The sequence below is a fragment of the Brassica napus genome, chromosome A7 (genome assembly GCF_020379485.1).
Source record: "Brassica napus cultivar Da-Ae chromosome A7, Da-Ae, whole genome shotgun sequence".
Lineage (NCBI taxonomy): Eukaryota > Viridiplantae > Streptophyta > Magnoliopsida > Brassicales > Brassicaceae > Brassica > Brassica napus.
In genome coordinates, this window is record NC_063440.1 from 24,679,185 (window position 1) to 24,701,239 (window position 22,055).

The following is a 22,055-nucleotide window of genomic DNA, read 5'->3' on the forward strand; positions in this document are numbered from 1 at the left end:
GAAAACCAAAAAAAATCGAACCGAAACCGAACCGATATCTGGATTGAACACCCCTAAGTTTACTCTTAAACTTTAAACAATTTTAATTTTTACTATTGTTTATGTTGTTCTTATTAGAAATCAAAGGTTTGATAAACTAATAAAAAGATTTTATTTTTTTTCATTAATGTAACTATTTTACATTTTGAGTGTTTTTTATATTTTTATTATAAAAGTAAGTAAAACAAAAATACTTGTCACTACAGTTGAAATTCTATATATAAATTATGAATTATTTTTCATTCTTATATATTGAATGTGTTGGTACATTTTTAAACCTATTGATTTAGATAATGTGAAAAATGAATCAATTTACAATTTGTTTTCTAAAGTTAGTTAAATAACATAACAATCTAAAATTGATTCTTTTAGTATACACACATTTTATTAAAAATTTATCAAAATGAAAATGAAAAGATATACAAAATATTTTAAATTTCTTATACATGTTTAAAAATATTTTGTGGCAAAAGAGCATTCATTGTTATTTGAGTTTTTTTTTTTTTTAACAATTGGAGTTCGTGTGATGCATTCTGTAAGATAGAGTCCTTGATAAGATAATTTGTGGAGGTATTGGCCAACTTATTAAACGCATATTTAGAGAAGTCATTTAGTTGAGATAGAATATTCATAAATAAACGTATATTGTTGGCTATTATACAAAAATCTGACTACATCTTCGTAGTTATCACTTGTCACTCGTGCCCAGAAATTAAATTAATAGTTGTACATCTAAAAGAATACTTAGAATTCATGATGATGAGTCAGAAGGAAAAACACCAGAATCAATCATATATCAAGAGATAATACATACTTCAATCATCATTTGAGCTTGTCTGCCAAGATCTTCACTAAAAGCTATATCATGGTATCTTGTATTGAATTTTTGCACTTCTTTATTTGGGAATCCATGTAAATCTATTCTTGGTTAGTAGATCAACAAAACAGAATAAAAATTAGAGGCAGAACCAATGTCAAATATAAACATATGCAGATGAGAACGCATAAACTACATATAGAATTTAGACTCTAACTTGCATGAGACTATGGGGAAAAATTATATACATTAAAAGCAGCCAAACTCGTGCAATAGAAAAATGCTGCACTTTTAATTTTAAGAAGTAAGAGTAGAAAATAAGAAGTTAACTTTTTCCCCCAGAGTTGGGATCAACAACGAACTCAGACTGTGTATTAAGATGTTACCTTAGGTGCTCGAAATAGGATCCTCCCGAACACCATAGACTTATCGCGTGGCACCAGCCCATTGAGGAATCCAAGCTTTACTTGCTTTGTTGGATCAATAGGCTACTCATGTTGAAAAGGACAGCTTATAAGTCTATTTGCAGAAACACACAACTTGGAAAAGTAAAACAGTTGCATATCTTGTACTTCCTGCAGAAACGGAGCCTCAAGGATGTCTATGGGCTAAAGCAAGAAGATCACCAGCCTAAAAAACTCACAACAGACACATGAATGCATGAGATATATATCCGACGCTTTAAGATAAGAGTTTAAATACGCAATTCACGGAAAATCATGTACATTCATTAAAGTTGTGCTGGCCAAAGATCATTTATAATAGTATATTTTAAGTAACTACAAAACTGTGAAATTAGTTATGAACCAAATGAGGACTCTCTGTCATATTACCTTGTCAAGAAGGAGCTTGTACTCCACAAGTTCATTGTAAGAGCGCTGCAGCTTGTCATCCTACAACATTGGTTTCGGAAAGTTCAGCTTCTAGCTCGCCAAGCGTGACCTGAAAAGGCGAAAGAAGGAAATCAGTATAGCGATGAAGAAATAGGAAGCAATGGCCATGCCAGAAATTTAAAAAAAAAAACAAAAAAGAAGCAGTATCTGGGTTCACCTCAACATCAGCCAAATCCTTCTTACCTTCTTTGTCTATGAACTCTTTGAAAGAACTCCAACCTTTAACATTTAGTCTTAAGAAACATATCTTTCGTGCCATCCCTCCACATCCTTTTATCTTCATACATATCAACAATGAGTTATGAGAAATGTCCAATAAACGTAAGATATAATTTCTTTCAACATACAAAATTATAACTTGTATCTCACCTTCTTGTCAAGTTCTTTTCTCTTGCGAGACTGATTGTTCTGGCTAGCAGCTCCTGCTGCAACTAAGACCTCGGAAGCATCAAAGGTAACTGAATCTCTGGCCACAAAACAGATAAGATAGACACTCAGTAAAAGAGAGACCACGCTACTACATTACATCAAGAGAAGCAGTAGAAGGGAAGAAAGAACTGACCAGGATGGCGTTGGGCTTACAAATAGCCCAGAGATTGACCTTGTGATCTTCCCCACCAGTGACCAGAACCCTGGATGATTTCCTTCCGATCTTTAGACAGTTGACAGCAGCAGAATGTGCCACAAACTCCTCTTCGTATCACTCACAAAGTCAAAGCCAAGGCTAAGCAAATGCAATTAGATGAGGAGATGCTAGTCAAAACTCAGTTTGACTGATAAGTCCTAAATTCATACAAACACAGGTCTCCAGAGGTCTTAAATTAGTCCACTGGTAAGAAAAAAACAAAAGAAAAAAACAGATCTTCCTAATAATAGAAGCAGCAGATCCAGCACAACAATTGTGTAGTAATCCATGAGCAAAGACAGGAAAAATAGAATTCTGAGAAAACTTGGAAATGAAGAAACTTTCTGAGAGGAAATAAGGATATCTTTCTTGTAGGCTTGCTTAGAAGTCATGGAGGAAACGAAACTACGCTGAGATGAATCTGTCTCACCAGGCTCGGTTTTAACGCTTTCCAGATTAGAGATGGAGTTAGAAGGTACCAATCTTGTAATAGTAGTCTCACTTCCGCCTTACTTCTGCTCATCAACAATCACAGAATCAAACTGATCGCTTCAAGAGGGCTGAAGTAGAAGGAAGAATCAATGCCCTGGCGGCGGTGGAGAGATATCTAAACCGACTCCAGTAATGGCTAGTGCTTGAAAATACGACTTATGGACCTCAGGCGTCGCTGACTCCGATGAAGGAATAGGAGAGACGACTTCCATTTTTTTGATTAATCTGATTTAGGGTTTCGACTTTTGGAGTAACTGAACTTTAAGCCCATACCTAAACAAAACTTTAAGCCCAAACCCAAAAATAAAATGTTCTGATTGGTTGAATATTTTTGATGACGTGGCATAGCTAGATTTTGAGGAAATTCCCCTTTTAGTATTGTATGATGTTGTAGATCTATTGTAAGCTGTTTCTCCATTAATTCGCATAATTCCGTCATCTACAAGAATCGACACTCAGATCACTTGGTATAGTATAATTTTTTTTGTGCTTTTGTAGATACGTCGGAAAGTTCTTACACAATGCGTTTATCCTAATATATTATTTGAACTCTAACTAAACAAAAAAAAACATTTTTAATACATAATTTTGAATGTAAAAAGCATATGTGTATATTTTCACCACATCACTTTTCTATGATAGTCGCACAATGTTATCAAATTCGTATGTTGCACGTAGAATACATGAATGTAAAATACACTTTGCCTCAGCCCAGTAGAGCAGAAAGACTAGGCCCAACCCATGTTCGACCCAATAAATATCTCAGACTATAAATTAGAGCGAATTAAACCGGGATCCGGTACGAGAACCAGCCGACTGTTATATGATTGGAGAAAGAGGAAGAGAATATGCCTTTGGAGTCAAAGAAGAAGATTCGCGTGACTCATCATCTCTCTATCTCACTGTCATCTTCCTCCCAGCTCTTCTCTCTGTTACAACAACTATCATCCGCGTTTTATTTTGTTCCAGCATCGTCATCAATCTCTCCGCGTATATACGATCTCAAGGTTTGTTTCTCTGCTCTCAAAATCTATCGCTTGTTCCTCTCTAGCTGAGCTGAATCTGTATGTATCGCTGACTCTATATCGGACTTTGCGTCGTCTCGTTTTTCTCCTGGAACAGTTGTATAATCGAACTTGCTCGATTCGTATCGATTTTGAATCTGTGCATGCTTTCCTGATCAATTGAGTATATTAGCCGAAAAAAGCTGGTGACAATTGAGTATTCTAAATTTAGGTGACAAAAACCTAATTTCTATCTGGCAAAATACAGTTTCAAGACTAACAGATCAACCAACAATCTGTTAATCTTGTTGATTCAGTGATGAATGTGTTTGATTACAATCAATTTTCAATTTACCTAAAAAAACGAATGTGTTTTTTTTTTTTTGGTTCTTGTGGTGATCAGAGAAGCAGCCAACAGCTGAATCGAGCAGTAGCAACAGGCCTAGGCTAGACCAGCAAGTCGTTTTTGCTGGCTAGCTGAGATTTTTGTGTTGTGATCTTGAATTTTTTTTCCACATGAGCCCTCAAAGCGTATCGAAGACGAGCAAATCCCTTGAGGGTCTCCACGGGGTTCATGTGGTGTCCCATTCGCCTTTCGCATTCGAGGGTATCAGCCAAGTATCTAGCTTTCAATCCTCAGATGCAGGAACAAAGCAGAGTCTATTCATTGAGTAAGTTTATCGGCTAAATAATAAATCGTTAACATATTGAGATGTTAAGGACATGTTTGTTCACTGTGTCTGAGGTTAGATGTTTGATTCCTTTGCTCTTATTATTTTATCTTCTGCAGACGTGTCTGGCAACAAAGGCCACCATGCCTGAGACCTATCCACTGCTGCATCCACGGTATCTTTTCATCTTTTTTCCTTTCTTTTTGAAGATCAGTAAGTTGTATCCATCTTTTGATATTCAATCCATGTGTGTTAACACCTATAACAACAGGTGATCAGAGTCTCTTAGAAACAGCTGCTAATGTCATCACATCGCTCCCTTTCATTTTCCTCGGTATGCAGACCCCAAGGTAAATCATTCTTTCTTGTTCCATATAATTTCAGTATATTATTCCTGTAAAAGTAACCAATATGGAGAAAAAATGCGATATATAGGAAAAACCTGAACATGAAAGTGTATGCAAACTCCTTAATCGGAGTTGGAGTCGCTTCGAGTTTGTATCATTCTTCGAGAGGGAAGTTGAGGAAGTACCTAAGATGGGCTGATTACACAATGATAGCCACAGCCACAGTAGTAAGTCTTTTACTTCTTTGCACATTGAACATACGTAGATACTACCGTTTACAAGACTAATTGGAACAATATTGTGCAGTGTCTATCAAGGGCTCTTAGGGAAGAGAATCCAAAGTTCTTGATGGCTGCATCGGCTTTGGCTCTACCCTTCCAGCCTCTCGTGGTTTCAGCTGTTCACACCGGAATGATGGAGGTAGCATTTGCGAAAAGAGCCTTAAAGGATCCTGATTTGAAAACTGCTCATAACGTACACAAGATGTCTACATTGTTGGGCGGAGCTTTGTTCATAGCTGACGATCTTTTCCCTGAAACACCATTCATTCACGCCGGTTGGCATCTCGCTGCAGCCATTGGCGTTGGGACTTGCAATAAGCTTCTTCAGTAGTTCCACAATACCAAATATATATTGAGTAGTTGTGGAACTACTGCCACATTCTTGGTTCAGAGAAACCACGGTTTCACTGAGCTCATTAATCAGCCGACATAGCTAGTTACCTTTGTAGTGATCTTATCTTCAATGTATATGTATGGAAACCAAAACAAGTCGCTTGTATTCTTTAGAGAGCCAGTACTTTTGTTTTCTTTCTTGGATACATTGAAAGTAGCTTGTAATTTTTAGAGAACCAGTACATTACATGTGCGTCTCTGTCTTAGATCTTTCAACGAGCATAAACAATAGTACAATTGAATCAATAAGAGCTGGATCCATGAAAGAGTATTAAGCTTAGATACCAAATGGAAACGTTCCATCTTACAAACGCTAAGCATAGAAATGGAAAGAGGAGAACTCAATACTACTGAAGTCAGTTCTGACTCTAGGCTAGTTTAGGAAGTACGAAGATGTGATTCCCTGGGCAAAACCAGACTAAAATTTACAAAAACTTGAACGGTTCTATTTTTTCTAAATCCAAAAAATCGAAACCTAGTCGAAAATTGAATGGCTGAAACCTAAAATACTAATTTACAAAACTGAATTAAAAAAAGTACTCAAATATTTTTCAGTTTTAGGTTAACTTGGGTTTTGTTTTTTATCGGTTTTGGTTTAGAACGCAAACCAAAATCTGAATTATATTGTAATTTGGTTATGTTTTGGATTTCATAAAAATGATAAAATAGAAAACTGATCCGAATCCCCTATCCCCCTAGATCCGAACCGATCTGAAGAAAAAAAAACAGTTCTCAGATTCTAACCACTTTCTATGCATTTCGATTGATTACTCTACTTTTTTTTTCTTGTTTGAATGAGTACAAAAAAAACACAAAACTAACAAATTTTTTTTTTTAATTTACAGTGTATTTGGAAGACTCAAAACCTAGGAGTGTGGGTAGTAATAAAAGGAGTCTAACAAAAGTTTAAGTTATCATTTTAAAATTCACATAAATGATGGAGAATGGATACACACCCAGTTAAATTTCTAAATATGACAATGATTTAGGATATGATAATGAAAACAAAAGAGGTTAAACACAAAAGCATAAACACAAGATAGACAATGAAAGCATAGGGGGTAATGTCAAAAACACAAGAGCTTAAACATAAGCATAAAATAATAGTCTTAGAAAACAAGTCTGACAAGGAAGAGCTCGATAAAACAGTCTTGAGGCAAAAGATAGAAGAGATTTTACAACCAAGATAAAACAAAAGTAAAGACCTCCCTCCACAGCTCAGACTAACTTCCTCAATTTAACCTGTAAAATTGTGAAAATCAAACATTCTGTTTCTGTAAGAATAGGTACTAGTTGTGTATAACGGCAATTCACAAACTGAATCTTATAATAAAAACTTACACTTGATCTCTGAGCAGGTAGAGAGACATGCGTTTCCTTTTGTGAAGACGAGACATGCGTTTCAAGAGGATGCTTGACTTGCACTAAGCTTGGACGATAAGAGCAAACAAGTGGGGGACGAGCAGCTTTACTGTGTTGGTGTTCGAGTATGAGAGCTTCTCCGAGGTTGACGGAGGATCAAGTAGCCGTCTTGTCCAAACACAAAAGCCATGTGAGAAGTCTTGGTTCTGTTTAGTTCAAACAGTTCAAACAAGACAGCAACTTTGTTTTCCTTATCGACAAAGAAGCTCCCACCAGAATGTGAGGAATAGAGCTTAAAACCGTAGCTACGGAAGGGCCCCGGTTGCTTTGGCAAATTTGGAAAGCCGAAGGTCCTTTAGTGGAGTCTGGAGTGAGGTCCCCTGCTCATGCGGGATTGCTGGCGATATCTTGGGCCACTACAGCTGTGAAGGACCACAAACTGAGGAATGTTCGGTTTTTAATTTTCATCCGCTGAGGCTGCAGGTGCACTGAGTAACCCGCTGGAGTATCCTTCTATTTATTATGGGGCGCTAGGGAGCGTCTATTCTCTTTCTAAGAGCTCCATGGTTTTGGTTCATCGAACTTGCAACACTGGCTGCTTCTGCAATCGCAGATAGTGTCGTAAGTGGCCAGCGGTCCCATTCTTATGTGGCATCTGGTGGGCCTCGGTGGTTGGCGATGTTGCTTGACAAGGAAGCAATTTCCTCTTGATTTCTTACAACGATATTGCACTCGGAGAATTCCCTTCTTGTGTTAGAAGGATACTTTATCTCTCATTCTCTCAATCTTTTTGAGTTTTCTTACTATGGGACCTACTGGTTTCCAATTTGTTAAAAATATATATATAAACATTGACAGGTGATCAGAGTCTCTTTAGAAACAGCTGCTAATGTGATCACATCGCTCCCCAAGGTATTTGCAATAAGCTTCTTCAGTAGTTCCACGATACCATATATATATCGTGTAGCTGTGGAACTACTGCCATATTCTTGGTTCAGAGAAACCACTGTTTCACTGAACTCATTAATCAGCCGACATAACTAGTTACCTTTGTGTCTTCCTATCTTCAATATATGGAACCAAAACAAGTCGCTTGTAATCTTTAGAGAACCAGTACTTTTGCGTCTCTGTCTTAGATCTTTCAACGAGCATAAACAATAGTACATGTGAATCAGTAAGAGTTTGGTCCATAAAAGAGTATTAAGCTTTGATACTAAAGGGGATTGTTCCATCTTACAGATGCTAAGCATAGAAATAGGAAGAAGAGTAATCAATACTACTCAAATCAGTCCTGAATCCAGAGCTAATGTTAGTTTAGGAAATTTGTTTCCCTTGTACACTTGTCACTTGTAAACCAATTAGCTTAACCAGGATGAAATAAATAATCTGATAGAACCGGAGGGAGATAGTAAACCGAACCAAGGTCGGTTAAATAAAACAAAAACAGTTAATGGGTCCCAGTGTAACTCCACTTTGATTGCAAAAGCCGAAAGGCATGGATATATTGGAAGAGTGGCCACCAATAAATATAGACATTTGGGAAATCTGGAGTCATGCATGCCAACTATAACTTGTTAATTATCGCACAATGCGTGGAGTATATATCTACCATTTGAAAAATTATATAAATCTCTAAAGCTAAGAATAAAACTTTATAATCCATAAAAAGACTAAAGTATGTGTTTAGTTATAGTAATATTATTGCATTATACGCATTTTTCTTAAAGTGACTATCTTTAAATGTTATTCATTAAAATATACTACCTCCGTTCCCGAAAGTAAGATGTTTTAGATTTTTTTTTTGTTCCACAAAAATAGATTTTCTATATTGTTAAGGTACTTTTTTATACTTTTGATGAACATTAATTGAGAATATTTGAATTGATTAAATTTCATTTGTGGAAAGTTATTGGAAATTGTATAATAAAATAAAAAATAAATTAAATTATAGACATTTATTAAATTCTTAATAAGCGTGCATATTTTAGAAAATCTTAGTTTCAGGAACAGAGGGGGAGTATGTTTAATAATGAATATGATATTGTAATTGGTCAACTAGGGTCTTTAGCTTATTTCCCTAAAGTTAGCTAGACCTAATCTATTTTGTATAAATACTTTGCGAGACACATGAATAAACTCAGACGTCTAATCAGTGATACTTATGTAATATTTTTTGTTAAATAATCAACTATGTTTTTTTGCTTAAACTATATTCAACTATGCTAATTTACCTTAATATAATTATATAAACTATAGTTTTCGGAACTTTCAAGAAAAATGTATTTATGTTTTAGATGGTACATGATTAGGTTTCAGATGTTAAAAACATCATAGTACTACTTTTTTCTTAATTAATACGGTATTAGTTAATACGTTCTTCGACATTTATAACAAGATCTTTTAAGCTTAGACCATTCTCGTTTTTTTCTAAGATTATTGTATTCGTAACGCTCAACGCAAAACAACACTTCGGCCACCCGTTACTGTCCCACCCAAGGCCATAATGAATTCAACAACTCGGAAATTAAAACTGGTAAAACACGTAATAATTGATCATACGAATATGATTTGACTTAGCAACCCTAGTCAAACCCATTTCTTCCGCCAATTACACGTAAATACACCTCTTTATTTAATTCAATTCCTTTTAAAATCTCATCTTACACTGCCATTTGTTTTTTCAGTAATTTTTGGTTCATTGACCAGCTTCAGACTTTTATCCTTTGTCGTGTTTTGAGACTTTCTTTGAAATTTGATAATTCTTTGAGGCTTAATTCCTTATTCCTTATTCCATATTCCACGCTTTATAACAAAATCTTTCTCCTTTGTCTGGCTTTTTCTCTTTTGTTCTTTCACATGTGTATATACACACAGACATACACACACTTACATTTCTAATATCATATAATACTTCAACTTTACCTTTTCTCTTCCAAAAAAAAAAACTATTTCTCTTCATCAGATTATATTTGATCATTCCAGCTTTTCCTCATCCTCCTCTATGGCCGTCTCACCTAATTCAAGCTTCTTAGAATTAACAATAGCAATCCCAAGCTTCTCTCCTTCTCCTTCACTCCCTTCATCTAGTAAGATCCAAAGATTAATCTTAAAATCATCTTTATATATGTATGATGTAGATTTTTAACAGTTATTCCAATGAAAGATCTAAATCATATATTTTGGTAGGTGATCACATGGTGAGAGATTTGGACATAAATCAAACTCCAAAGATGGAAAAAGATCGTGAGTGGATCATGATCAGTGCAACACCGCATGTCAACGACGACGACGGCAACTCTGGTGGCCGACGGCGCAAAAAGCTCCGTCTAACCAAAGATCAATCGCATATTCTTGAAGAGAGTTTCATACAAAACCATACCTTAACCCATGTAAGTATATATATCATACAACTTTATGGTTCCGTATACGTTTTGTTTGCGCTGAGAGAAGGAGAAAGAGAGATGGAAAAAGAAAAGGAGAGAGAGAGAGAGTAATATTTTCATGATGATCAAGTCGGCTGATTATGTTTTGGTTGGATGATGATGAAACCACAGAAACAAAAACAAGAATTGGCTACTTTTCTGAAGCTTAGTCAAAGGCAAGTTGAGGTGTGGTTTCAAAATCGAAGAGCAAGGTACGTACTTGAATCTACCGCTTTCATATGTATTGCATCATTTGTTACGGTGAGGCGTGTTATGTGTAGGGTTTTGTTGGAATTATATTTTTTATGATTGCAGGATATATGTTAATTAATGAGAGTGCGTTGACAGAATATTTATATATAAAGAGATCGTGTGAGATCGTTACTTAGATTCTCAAAATCATTCACCATATATACAATAATAGTTTTAGAAAAATCTAGTAAAGTGAAAATGATCTTTCTTTATCCAAGTGTTTCACGTCGATTCTCACATCTATAGTTATCACGCATTTTATGCGACACATGAAATGCCCGTACTCTTATTTATGTGAGTACGTGTCTATATATAAATGTCCCGTGATTAAAAGTTAATATATAGAATCTAATAAATGCATCAACAAGAAAAAAAAGCGTTAGGGGAACATAAGGGACAAAGTTCGGAACAATGCATGATGTGTTTTTTTTCCAGCCATCTTTGGCCAGTCTACAATTATGATGTTTGTTCATGTAGTTTAACATTTTTCTTTAATGAAACATAAACTTACACACTGTGCACATACATTTTTATTAATGTTTTTCTCTTTATGTCTATATACTCATGATATATATGCACATAAATGTGTTTGTATATATGTACATTTGTACATCAGTGCATGCATAGTATCCATGTTGCGTGGCTGTTTGTTTATGGAGTTCATAACCGGGCATGAATTGAATTTGATGGTTGCCGGCCCCCAAAATGTTTCCATTTTCAGTTTCATAAAAAATTGTCATGTTCTACCGTTATTCTCAATTAGTTTCATAAAAATATAACTAAAAGTTTTTAATGTTTTTACTACCAAACTATTTTTCTTCCCAAATATATATGTAAAATATCATTGCAGTAAAAACGTTGTTGTAGTTTTGAGTCTTGGTATAACTAAATTTTGGTAGTATGTGGAAAAGTATCAATATGAAGAACTTGTGAATTAGCAAAAGTAGGAATCATTTTCTAGAATAATATGATTTATGACGAGGTGATCTTACGTGTCAATCAGGCAATATAATCACTTATGGCTTATATAGTATCACATGTGAACACATAGTTCACAAACATATAATTATAGAAAAGGTCGGTTGAATAGTCTCACACAAGTATAATTTTTTTCAAACACCAACCTCGTTAAGAATGCATTAAAATATTTCAGCCTATGGATAAATATGGTTGTTACAGGATAATACCTAGAAACTATAAATGACGTAAGCAACTTTAAAAGTATGATCAAACAAATGTTTATATAGGAGTAAGCTCAAGCATACGGAGATGGAATGTGAGTACCTAAAGAGATTGTTTGGGTCACTGAAAGAGCAAAATCGACAGCTACAAAAAGAAGTTGAAGAACTGCGAGCTCTTAAGCCCGTATCGGCCTCGGTTTTAACCATGTGCCCTCGGTGTGAACGTGTGACCGTTGCAGCAGATAATGGCTCTAATGCCGTGGAGGAGGGAACAGCTCTGAGAAGCCAGTCACGAATGACAATTTCCTCTTCCTCTACCCTATGTTGACTGGCTCGGTCAAAAGTCAAAGATTGAAACGCCTGTTTAGGTGTAAAAAGTAAAGATTTGATGATGATTACGAGGATCTTGTTCATAATTCTCTAATTATTTATTACACCAGTGAGCAAAGAAGAAGTTTATTTAATATTAGTTTTATAGCTTTTCATGTTTTTTTTGTGTGAAACTTTTTGTGGCAACTTGTTATTTCAAAGATTATTATAATTATTATAATTTAAAATTGAAAATCCGTGCACTGTGCGAGAATATGAATCTAGTAATTGTTAATGAGAAAAATAACCAATACATCTTTCAGATTTAAAACCACCTGATAAAGAAGATAAGAGCATAAACGCTAATTTATGTTATGAGCCGTGACTTCATTTTCGTGTGCGTTCGGATTGAATACGATGTTGAGTGTTTTTTCTATGTCAATACGACGAAAGTATAATACTGAATGTGAAACTAGATATATACTGAATGTTGTTAAAAATAGTCGTTTATAAGAAATAAAAGAAAAATCAAACTAAATAATATATTGGCAAGTAGCAAAAGAAAAAACAATATACTGTAGACAGATTGTTAAAACATCAATATAAACGTCATTGTTATTTGACTTCCACAAGTCTCAAATAAGGCTGCTATTTATTCTTTGATGTAAATAGGTAATCCGATTTTTTAATCTGTATACCGGTGGAGTCATTCACCTAATTCACCTGATGTTTCATTCCAAATAAAATTTATTTCTTTATTTCATGTGGCATTGGTCAATTTTCAGTGTCCTTTATAAAATAAATGTTTTGATTTTCCACATTTTGACACTATCACTAAACCGTTTGTGTTAAGTTTATCTCAACCCAAATCTTACACTTAACTAATTGACGAATTAAATTATATCAAGTTTCACGAATTTCTAATAAAACTTGTATTACATGATGCATGATATACGCCCCTAACCTAGATGACAAGTCCACTGAGGGCCGTCACTTGTCTGTCATACATGAGTTGGACGACCTTTTCATATTACATTTTTAGTCAATTACTAAATCAGTATCAGTAAACTAAAAAAAGATTTTACTTTTTCTTCTTGAAAAATCTGAATGTTAGAGGACGGGCTTTCGGTCCTTCCGCGAATTGGGTAAAAAAAAAAGGTAAAAGCCCATGAGCGATAAAACGGTCCACCCCGAATAGAAGGTTTCAACATGCAAGCAAAGACGCTGTGAACAGTGAGCACCTACCTCGATCTATACACAACAGGTGCAATGATGATCGACGAAACGACTCCATGACACCACACTTACGAGATGAGAAAGATGAAAAAAAGATCCATAAATAGGGCATTCAATGAAGGGAGCGAGGACAACTACGGACTATCTGTTTTATCAATCTTTGTATTTCTTCGGTCAAAGCTTTAACACTTCAATAAAACGGAATCTTAGACTCCTAAACCTCTTTCATTATTGTTTTATTAAGTCCTTGAACTACATTACTGATTTTAGGATTCAGATATTAAAAATCCGAAGATATAGAGTTTTAAATTTGGTTACCAAGAAATTATAATAACAATGTATATTGTTTAAAATATCTTTTAAGGATTTTATTTATATAGATGGCATCTGCAATCCGGGTATCTCTGGAGCAACGTCGTCGAACAGCCGATTTGGATTTTCGTGGGCAATAAATAATTTAATATTCTTAAAATTAAGCCCAATGGGCTATATAGTGGCAAACATGAAATGGAATCTTCGCAATATTTCCTTATAATTACAAACTGCAGATTGATCAGCGAAGTTTTTACATTTTTATAAATTGATATTTGTTTTTCATAATTAGTATTATATATTTTAGATAAATTTTGATATAACTAATTATATTCAAAAGATCTGGACCGAATCAGATAATATGGTTATTTTGGTAACAAATATCTGAACCCGTTTCAGATACATTTGTTATTTAGATATTTTTAGGTTCTTATAGATCATAACTTACTCGACTGAAAGGAGAGGAACACCTCATCACTTATGGGTTAAGATAATGTGGAAGGACTTATCTCCGAACTCATCCAGCTCCAGAAAGACGAAACTCAAAGCTCACACATAAATTTATAATATTTAAGCTGAACCTAATTTTAAAATAAAATAAAATAAAGATACCCAAAAAAACAATCCATGTTTAAATAGATAGCCAATGTTCATGTTTAACTAATTTTATAAAGTAATAAAAATGCCATTTTCCATGTGTTTGGCTAAATTAAGTGAAACATAAAGATTTTTATTTAGTAAAATAATTATATAGAATGAAAAACTAAGTTACAATAAATGTGATAATTATTGTGATTTAATTTATATTTTATTCACAAAACATGTCATTGGATATGTTTTTGACTAAATAGTTTTCCACTGATTTAAACTAAAGTATAAAAAAAGTTTTACTAAAGCAAACTAAACCGAATATTTAATCATATGCAAACAATGTTATTTTATATTTTTGATTTTATGATTGATACAAAGTTAATGTTGATTAACTAATAAATAGAAATATGTACTATTACTTTTATTATAATATAATTAATGATGTGATGTATTGTTAATATAATATAATTAATGAAATTATTAAACTGAGTAAAATATATAAAGATAATTAATGTAATTATATTAATGAAATTATTAAAATGACATTATATTTTTTTTACTGATATTCATGTTTCCAAACAATTTTTATTTATACTGTTATTCATATTTTCAAACAGTACCAATAGGTATTCCAATTTTAATAATATATATATATATATATATAATTGTCACTGTAAATTAGGTACAATGATACTATAGTTTATGGCTGCAAAAAAAATAGAATAAACAAACCAGTTTACTCGGGTCTGGTAGACACTACGAAGTGTTATTGCCTATTAGCTATTCTTTTTTTTTTCTTTTGTGAAAATGCCTATTAGCTATTCTTTCATTTATTTTAGAAAACATATTATGTATTTTGAAAACTATTTTGTTTTCCTGCTGAGATTTGAGGCATAATCCATGTTTGCTTAAAGAAGTGATTAACATCTTTAGTGTGGGCAGGTCGTTCAGGAGAAAACCTGTAGAATCGCGGGTTTCAGTCGTTGACATTATAAACCGTTACAATCTTATTTTCACAAAAAAAATTATTTGACATAGTGTTATATGTACTATAGTTTATAATGTCATTCCCCCAATTCAAGCTATATACATGCTAAAAAAAAAAATTGTGTTTCGAGTCCTACAAATAAGAAAACTTGTTACATATGCAATACCCAAAGTTTATTTCTGAGACAACTCAGCGTGCCAGAGGAATGTGTGTTCGAATTACTGAATTAGGAAGATTGCCCATGTGCTTTTACGTGAGTTGATTATGGACAATGGACATGACGCGTGCATATCAAATGTCCCACCACTTTTTACCATGCTTTCTGACAATGTCCAAGTGTACTCGTCTCATTGGTCAGAGAATCAATATTATCGTTGATGCATTTTCTGGTGAAGAACAAAAAAAATTGTTAATTAGAAAATAGTTAGATGTGTAATGTGTTTCCGTGTGTTGAAAAAGGTGTAATGTGTTGCGGAACTCATTGACATAAATGATCGTAAATGTCTGATTTAGATTTTCTAAAACTGAAGGCATGTTGTTAAGCATATTGGGATGGGACTCCTAACCCATAATTTTGAATTTTGTATCAAAATTTATTATTGCATATTTAATTAAATTAGAGTAACAAAACATATAAACTTTTTTTTATAACTTTGGTGCGATCCCAAAGGCTTTCTAGACTCCATGTTCGGGAACGTGCTAGATGCTAATCGGACGGTCGGTTGGGTCTAGCACCTAAAGAGAAAATCAGAGATTAATCGAAAATTATGCGGGACGAAATTTTTAGATTATTTACTATGTTATAAAACATGCTAATCATTAATTGTGTATAACATTAATACATTTTCATGTTTAAGATTGTATAAAACACACAAATAGAATATATAAACTTAATATAGTGTAATTTTTGTCAAAATTGTGAATATAAATGATATTTATAAATTTTTAGATCAAATAAATAAATAAAAATATTATTAAAAATAAAATAAAAATAATAAAATAATAAAAAAATAGATTAGGCGTTCATTTAGGCGGTCTAGACGGAAAAATCGGATATATCCGATTTTTAAATCGGGGCGGAAGAGTGACGCGTAGCGCCCAGACGGCTAGGCTGCCGATTTTTAGAACAAGGTCTATACTCAATGACTAATCGCCAAGAAGTCCATAAAAATCCGGGTTTTTTTGTCATTTAAAACGTCTATGGGTGACCAAAAAAAATCGAACCCAGAGCGGAATCTCCAGAAAACCCTTTTACCATTTGGTCACTACCACTTGGTTCAAAACATATTAACCTAAGAGAACTTAATATATTCTATACAAATAAACCAACTAAATGTAACATGTTGCCAAATATGTAACACAAAGATGTTCAACAAAATAATTCAGTTGATTTTTAAATATACAGTGGTTTTTTTTTTTTTTTGGAACTCCAAATATACAGTGGTTATAGTAAATAAATTGTGTGTAAATATTTTATAAATTTATAATATATTACAAAAATTATTATGTTAAGTTTTATGTGGAGCTTCAAAAACTTCGAGACTGCCTCTGGAGATTAAAAAGTCTGAATCATGTAACCCAAAAAAAAAAGATCAATCAATCTTGTACGTTATAACATGTGCAGTTGATGTTCACAACTCACCCATCTGTCTCTCTTTTTGCCATTTGTTAGTGAACTTTTAGTCTTTGTCCCAGATTATTCATCAATAATTGACGATCAATGCTTTTTACTGTTCAATCCTTTGAGTATCGATTTAAAAAGTATAGGACAATTTCACCCTCTTTATTTCAGTGTTTAAGTCACCAGTAGCCATCACTGATCACTTTCAGAATTACCTAAATCGCTTCAACTTCTTATTTAAGAGCTGGAACAAATACTGAAGGATTAGTAGATTTTACGGAATTAAAAAACAAAACTACACAACTGATTTGCATCAGTAAATGTCAAATTTCGATGAATGATTTAATCGTTTGTATAAATGTTTATGTTACGAAATTCGAAACACAACTTGCGACTGATGTAGTATAGTTAAGCAGTTGAATACCAGTAGCAAGTATCAATTAAGCTCGGTTAGAATTATATTGCATTTGTTGAATTTGCAACATTTAGGTTGTCAAAGTCCATCATTAAGTCAATGGTCCAAGCATATCATCATCAAAAATTTAATATGATCGTTAATGCTCCTCCACCAACACCGTTCTTTTTTTTTTCTCCCTCCTGTTGTGTGGTTGTTCGTGTGTCCTTTCTATTCTGTAACAGTTGATAAGTACATATCTCAAACATATTTGGAAGCATCAGTCATATATTAATCTAATCTCGTTATCGTTCCTAAAATTCCGTATATCAACGACGAAAACTTAGTTAGAGTTTGACTTGGAATCTAATTATTTGATGCATGAACAAAATTTTAATAAGCAAATATTGTTAGTTATAATAATATTAAAGAGAGCATTTTCAATATTAAAACATACATACTTTAGTTTCTTTTTCTTCAAACTTACTTCTCTGTATATTAAAGCCGTGTTCTTTTGATAGCCGCTCCTAACTAGCGGTAGCGGCAAAGAATACAACGTCGACACAGACAAGATGAACAATTTTGTAAATGATTTTGATTATCACAGCTTGCCGCAGCGGCTAAAAAAGGTGATGTGACTGTCGCATATATTTACAGTGTCCGATCTCGTTATCGCGTCTTGCCGCTGCGTCTCGGTTTTGTGTATCAGAAATTTTAGTAGCGGCCATTTTAGTTTTCGGTTCCGTCAAGTTCGGCTCCGTCGTAATCTGTTTTTTCTGACGCTGACGCTGCGATCAGCGTTCATGAAAAGAACAAAGCTTAAGTTTACTACGTTGGATACAAAAAGTATGACATCTATTTTTGAGCCAAAAAATAGTGTCATAGTGACATCTTTATGAAAAAATAGAATTTCAAAAAATTTAGAAAATAGAACAACATGAAACGATTTTTCTTGATCTGATGGTGAATTGGTGTTTTCTGATATAATAATTGAACAATTAGGGTATATGTTTTTTTAAATTAAAATATATTAATTCAACCTTTTTAAGGGCAATCGGAAAAGTGACAACCCTAACGCGGTGTTCCCCGGAGAAACATCAGAGATCTAGGTTACGGGTAAAGTGTATTTAAAAAGTATTGAATATTGTTAAAAAATATTATGAAGTTTGTAAAAAGATGTAATATGAGGTGCTTTGTAAGCAAGTAATGGTCTGGGAACCAGGGTCGTTTGGACCTGACTGTAGATAGGTAGGTGTGATACATGTCTGTTAGGGTATTGAAAGAGGTGATAGACGCCACTTTTACCGGTTAGACTCTGGGACCTGCCGTTTGTTAGTTAGTCTGAAAAACTTAATGGTTTACGTACTTTTACTGACCTTTCTGATGCAGCTCTTCTGGTAAAGCATGTACAAGTAGGACTGGACAAATTGTCCATAAATTTTGGTTCGATTTGTTATTTATTTCGATTTGAACCAATAAATCTAGATATTTATAACTATACAAAGTAAAACAAATATTAATATGCAATATTCATAAAAATTGAAATAAATCACAAATACTAATATTTTTAGGTACGAATACCCGATCCGATCCGATCCGATCGTGCCCACCCCTATGTACAAGTACAAGTCATTGATCAATTGAGCAATTATTTCTAATGACATCTCCAACTCTACTCCATTTTTATTCCAACTTCATTTTGGAGTAAAATCGTCTCCAACCCCACTTCATATTCAACTCCAAAATAGAGTAATGGCTAGGGTTACTCCATTTATGGAGTAATCTTACTCATTACTCCATTTTGGAGTTGAACTTTTTTTATTTATGAAATGGTCATTTTAATCTTTAATATTTTTATTTTATAATTATATAATATTTAAAATAATACAATAACATGATAATAAATAAAATACTCCACAAAATATTATTTGATGGTTTTACATAAAAGATGCATAAACTAATAAAAATCAAAACTAAACATAAATATTTTATAATTTTATATAATACAATACAAATAAGTGATTTAACAATTCTGTAAATTGTTTTGGAATCGTTGAAGTATCATTCAAACGGAATAGATGTGTTTGTTTATCTTGTGGGTCAACATTTCGATTGATAATATTTGTACTTGTTAAACTTAATATATGCACAAACATCTGGATCAAGTATATAATTTAAATTTAAAAACAAAACTTTGTTTTCTTCTTTTTGTTCTTTTAATGCATTATTTTGTTTTTGAATTTTAAAAATTTCATATAATGAAAATTACACCAATTGAAGTTAGAAGAAAATCTCTAACTGTATTTTTATTAATAAATATCTAATTTAAATAAAATATATTTTTATGAAAGTTTTGTTAATATAAAATAGTTGGGTTAATTGTTAAATTTTTTATAAGTTGAAGATAATACTAACAATTATTAACTAAATAAAAAGGATATCCTTTGCGAATATTTGTTTGGAGTAAACAATGGAGTAATATATTGGAGTAAAATCCACTCCATTTTGGAGTTACATCATTTTAGAGTAAAAATTGGATTAATACATTAGAGATGCTCTAAGTAACTAAAAACCACTAACTTACCCCCAAAAATACTGGAAAACTGCTTGCAATAATATATACCTTATATATCCCATATATATTAAAAGAGAAGTATTATAACATTTTTTGTAGTCACATGTCATCACAACAATCATTCTTAGAATCCTTAGAAAAATATGTTGGTCTATCAAAATATATAATAAGTTTTTTTATTAAACTAAGCATAAATTTATTATTAATGTTCTTCATTGTTTCTTTTAATAAAAATAACGGAATTACCAAATGTGGCTAAAGTATATATAACAATTAATAATTTTGAATACTAAAGATTTGCTAAAAAATAGTATATTTTCTATCATTTTTTCAAAAAAAAATAACATATTAAAATAAATTAAGCAACCACATTAACTATATAGTAAAAAATTAGATTTTTTTGTATATGTTATATTTTAAATTTTTAAAAACGAATATAAATGACTAAAATTGTCAAAAATCTCACATTTATTTTTCATGGTTTAATTTTTTTTGGTTATAACAAGATATAAATGATTACAAAATTATATAATAAGAAGTATCATTTAATAAATAGTAATATATTAATATTGTTTAAAATAAATTATGTACCATATAAAAATACATATGTATTTTAGTTTAGAAATTTGCTTTGATTTTTTTTGATAAATTTTTTGAACAAATATTGACAAGTTAATATTTAGTTTTAACACTTTTCATAGTGTTTTTAAAATTATAAATGACTAAAACTATTAAACATCCCACAAAAAAAATTGTTATCGGCGATTCAAATTTTTGTTACAAAAAATAAAAATGATCAAAAACAATATGTGTATAAAATATTTTTTAACAGATATAAATATTAAAAATGTACTATATATCTATGTTAATATCATTAAAACTTAATTTTATATCATATAAAATAGAAAAAGTGTTCGGTTGAATTAATAAAATTTGTTTATGTGTTTGCACCAATTTAATCATATACGTAATATTTACTGAGTTTTTAATTATCAATATATATGTATTATATTAGTTTACAAGTAATTATATATAAAACAATTTATAGTTAAATGCTAATCAAACAAATAAATTATATTTTCTAAAATATATGTGAATGTTTTTAAAATTTAACACAACAATAAGCATATATATATTTTGATAAAACTAATGAATATATATTAATAATATTTTGTTTATATGTTATATTTGATAATTGACTATTGACTATAAGTAGATATAATAAAATTCTCAAAAATAAAATATATTTTTAAAACATAAGATAATTATTAAATATGTTGTGTTTTATCTGAAATAATATTTTTTATTATAAAATATAAAGTTTAATGTTTGATTTATCTTTTTAAAAACATAATTAATAGTTTATTATGTTAATTTTGATTTAACAGTTATAAATATATAAATATCTATAAGAACACTATGCACGCATATGCGGGCAAAACACCTAGTTATCAATATATATGTATTATTTAATAATATATAAAAGAACATATAATATGTGAAACTAATTTATATAATATTTATCTTGCGCAAGGCGCGGGTCTTAACCTAGTATACACAAAGTGTATACGACATTGTTTTCGTAATTATTTATTTAGTAGTATTACCTTTTTCTTGTATATCTTTTGGTACTAGCTTGAAAGACTGAATATATTTCTAGTTAATGAAAATGGTAGCGCTGACATATGAATTGCTTCCAAAAGTTCCCTAAATCTTATGCCCATATTTAGGATTATTCAATTGGTTATTTGAAGCCAATTATTTAATATATGTATAGATTGATTCGATATACGTACTTGAATAATTAACGACGACTGTGTTTAATTTGGTTTTGCAAGGACGACATAATTTATTTATCACAAATCGTAATTAATCATTCGTGTTTGGACTTATTCGAGGAAGTTGTGTCCATTCATGATTTATGCAACCAGAAAGATACAAACACACTAAGTCACAAGAAGGTCACGACATTCTTTGTCTCCGCCATTTATTCAAATGGGGCTTTAGCTGTGTTTACCCGTGTTTCAAAAGAAAAAAAAAAGATTTAGTTGTCTACCTAAAAGGTAGTTTCATATAGGAATATAAAATAAAAATAAGACATTTTAGTCTTATAATAACGGGAATTAGATGACAATTTAACTAAATCAAAACGGTAATCCTTAATTCCTTATATCATAAAAGTTCAGATTTGAGTTTATCTGGCAAGCGACGTGTGTAATGAAGCGGAATTAGACCGTATCTTAGGCTGAA

At 32.0% G+C, this 22,055-nt stretch overlaps 2 protein-coding genes and 1 long non-coding RNA gene across 4 annotated transcripts; 2 read left to right on the forward strand and 1 right to left on the reverse strand.

The window, feature by feature from the left end:
* Positions 1-648: 648 nt before the first annotated feature.
* On the reverse strand, positions 649-3,188 carry LOC106356410. 2 transcript variants are annotated; one of them, XR_001272080.3, is made up of 6 exons: positions 2,312-3,188; positions 2,119-2,215; positions 1,907-2,026; positions 1,690-1,798; positions 1,243-1,486; positions 649-957 (listed from the first exon to the last, which is right to left on the reverse strand). It is a non-coding gene; the product is annotated as an uncharacterized LOC106356410 (long non-coding RNA). The 2 variants fall into 2 exon arrangements; XR_001272079.3 differs by having other exon boundaries at positions 1,933-2,026; positions 2,312-3,180.
* Positions 3,189-3,659: 471 nt separating this feature from the next.
* On the forward strand, positions 3,660-5,772 carry LOC106406461. Its single transcript, XM_013847133.3, has 6 exons — positions 3,660-3,873; positions 4,274-4,541; positions 4,661-4,716; positions 4,813-4,891; positions 4,977-5,115; positions 5,195-5,772. The coding sequence occupies exons 2-6, from the start codon at positions 4,387-4,389 to the stop codon at positions 5,498-5,500; spliced, it is 735 nt and encodes a 244-aa protein (XP_013702587.2). The 5' UTR covers positions 3,660-3,873; positions 4,274-4,386; the 3' UTR covers positions 5,501-5,772.
* Positions 5,773-9,776: 4,004 nt separating this feature from the next.
* On the forward strand, positions 9,777-12,343 carry LOC125576336 (homeobox-leucine zipper protein ATHB-X-like). Its single transcript, XM_048736146.1, has 4 exons — positions 9,777-10,010; positions 10,111-10,313; positions 10,479-10,558; positions 11,846-12,343. Exons 1-4 carry the CDS (start codon positions 9,926-9,928, stop codon positions 12,105-12,107), a joined length of 630 nt encoding a protein of 209 aa, XP_048592103.1. The 5' UTR covers positions 9,777-9,925; the 3' UTR covers positions 12,108-12,343.
* The last annotated feature ends 9,712 nt before the right edge of the window (positions 12,344-22,055 follow it).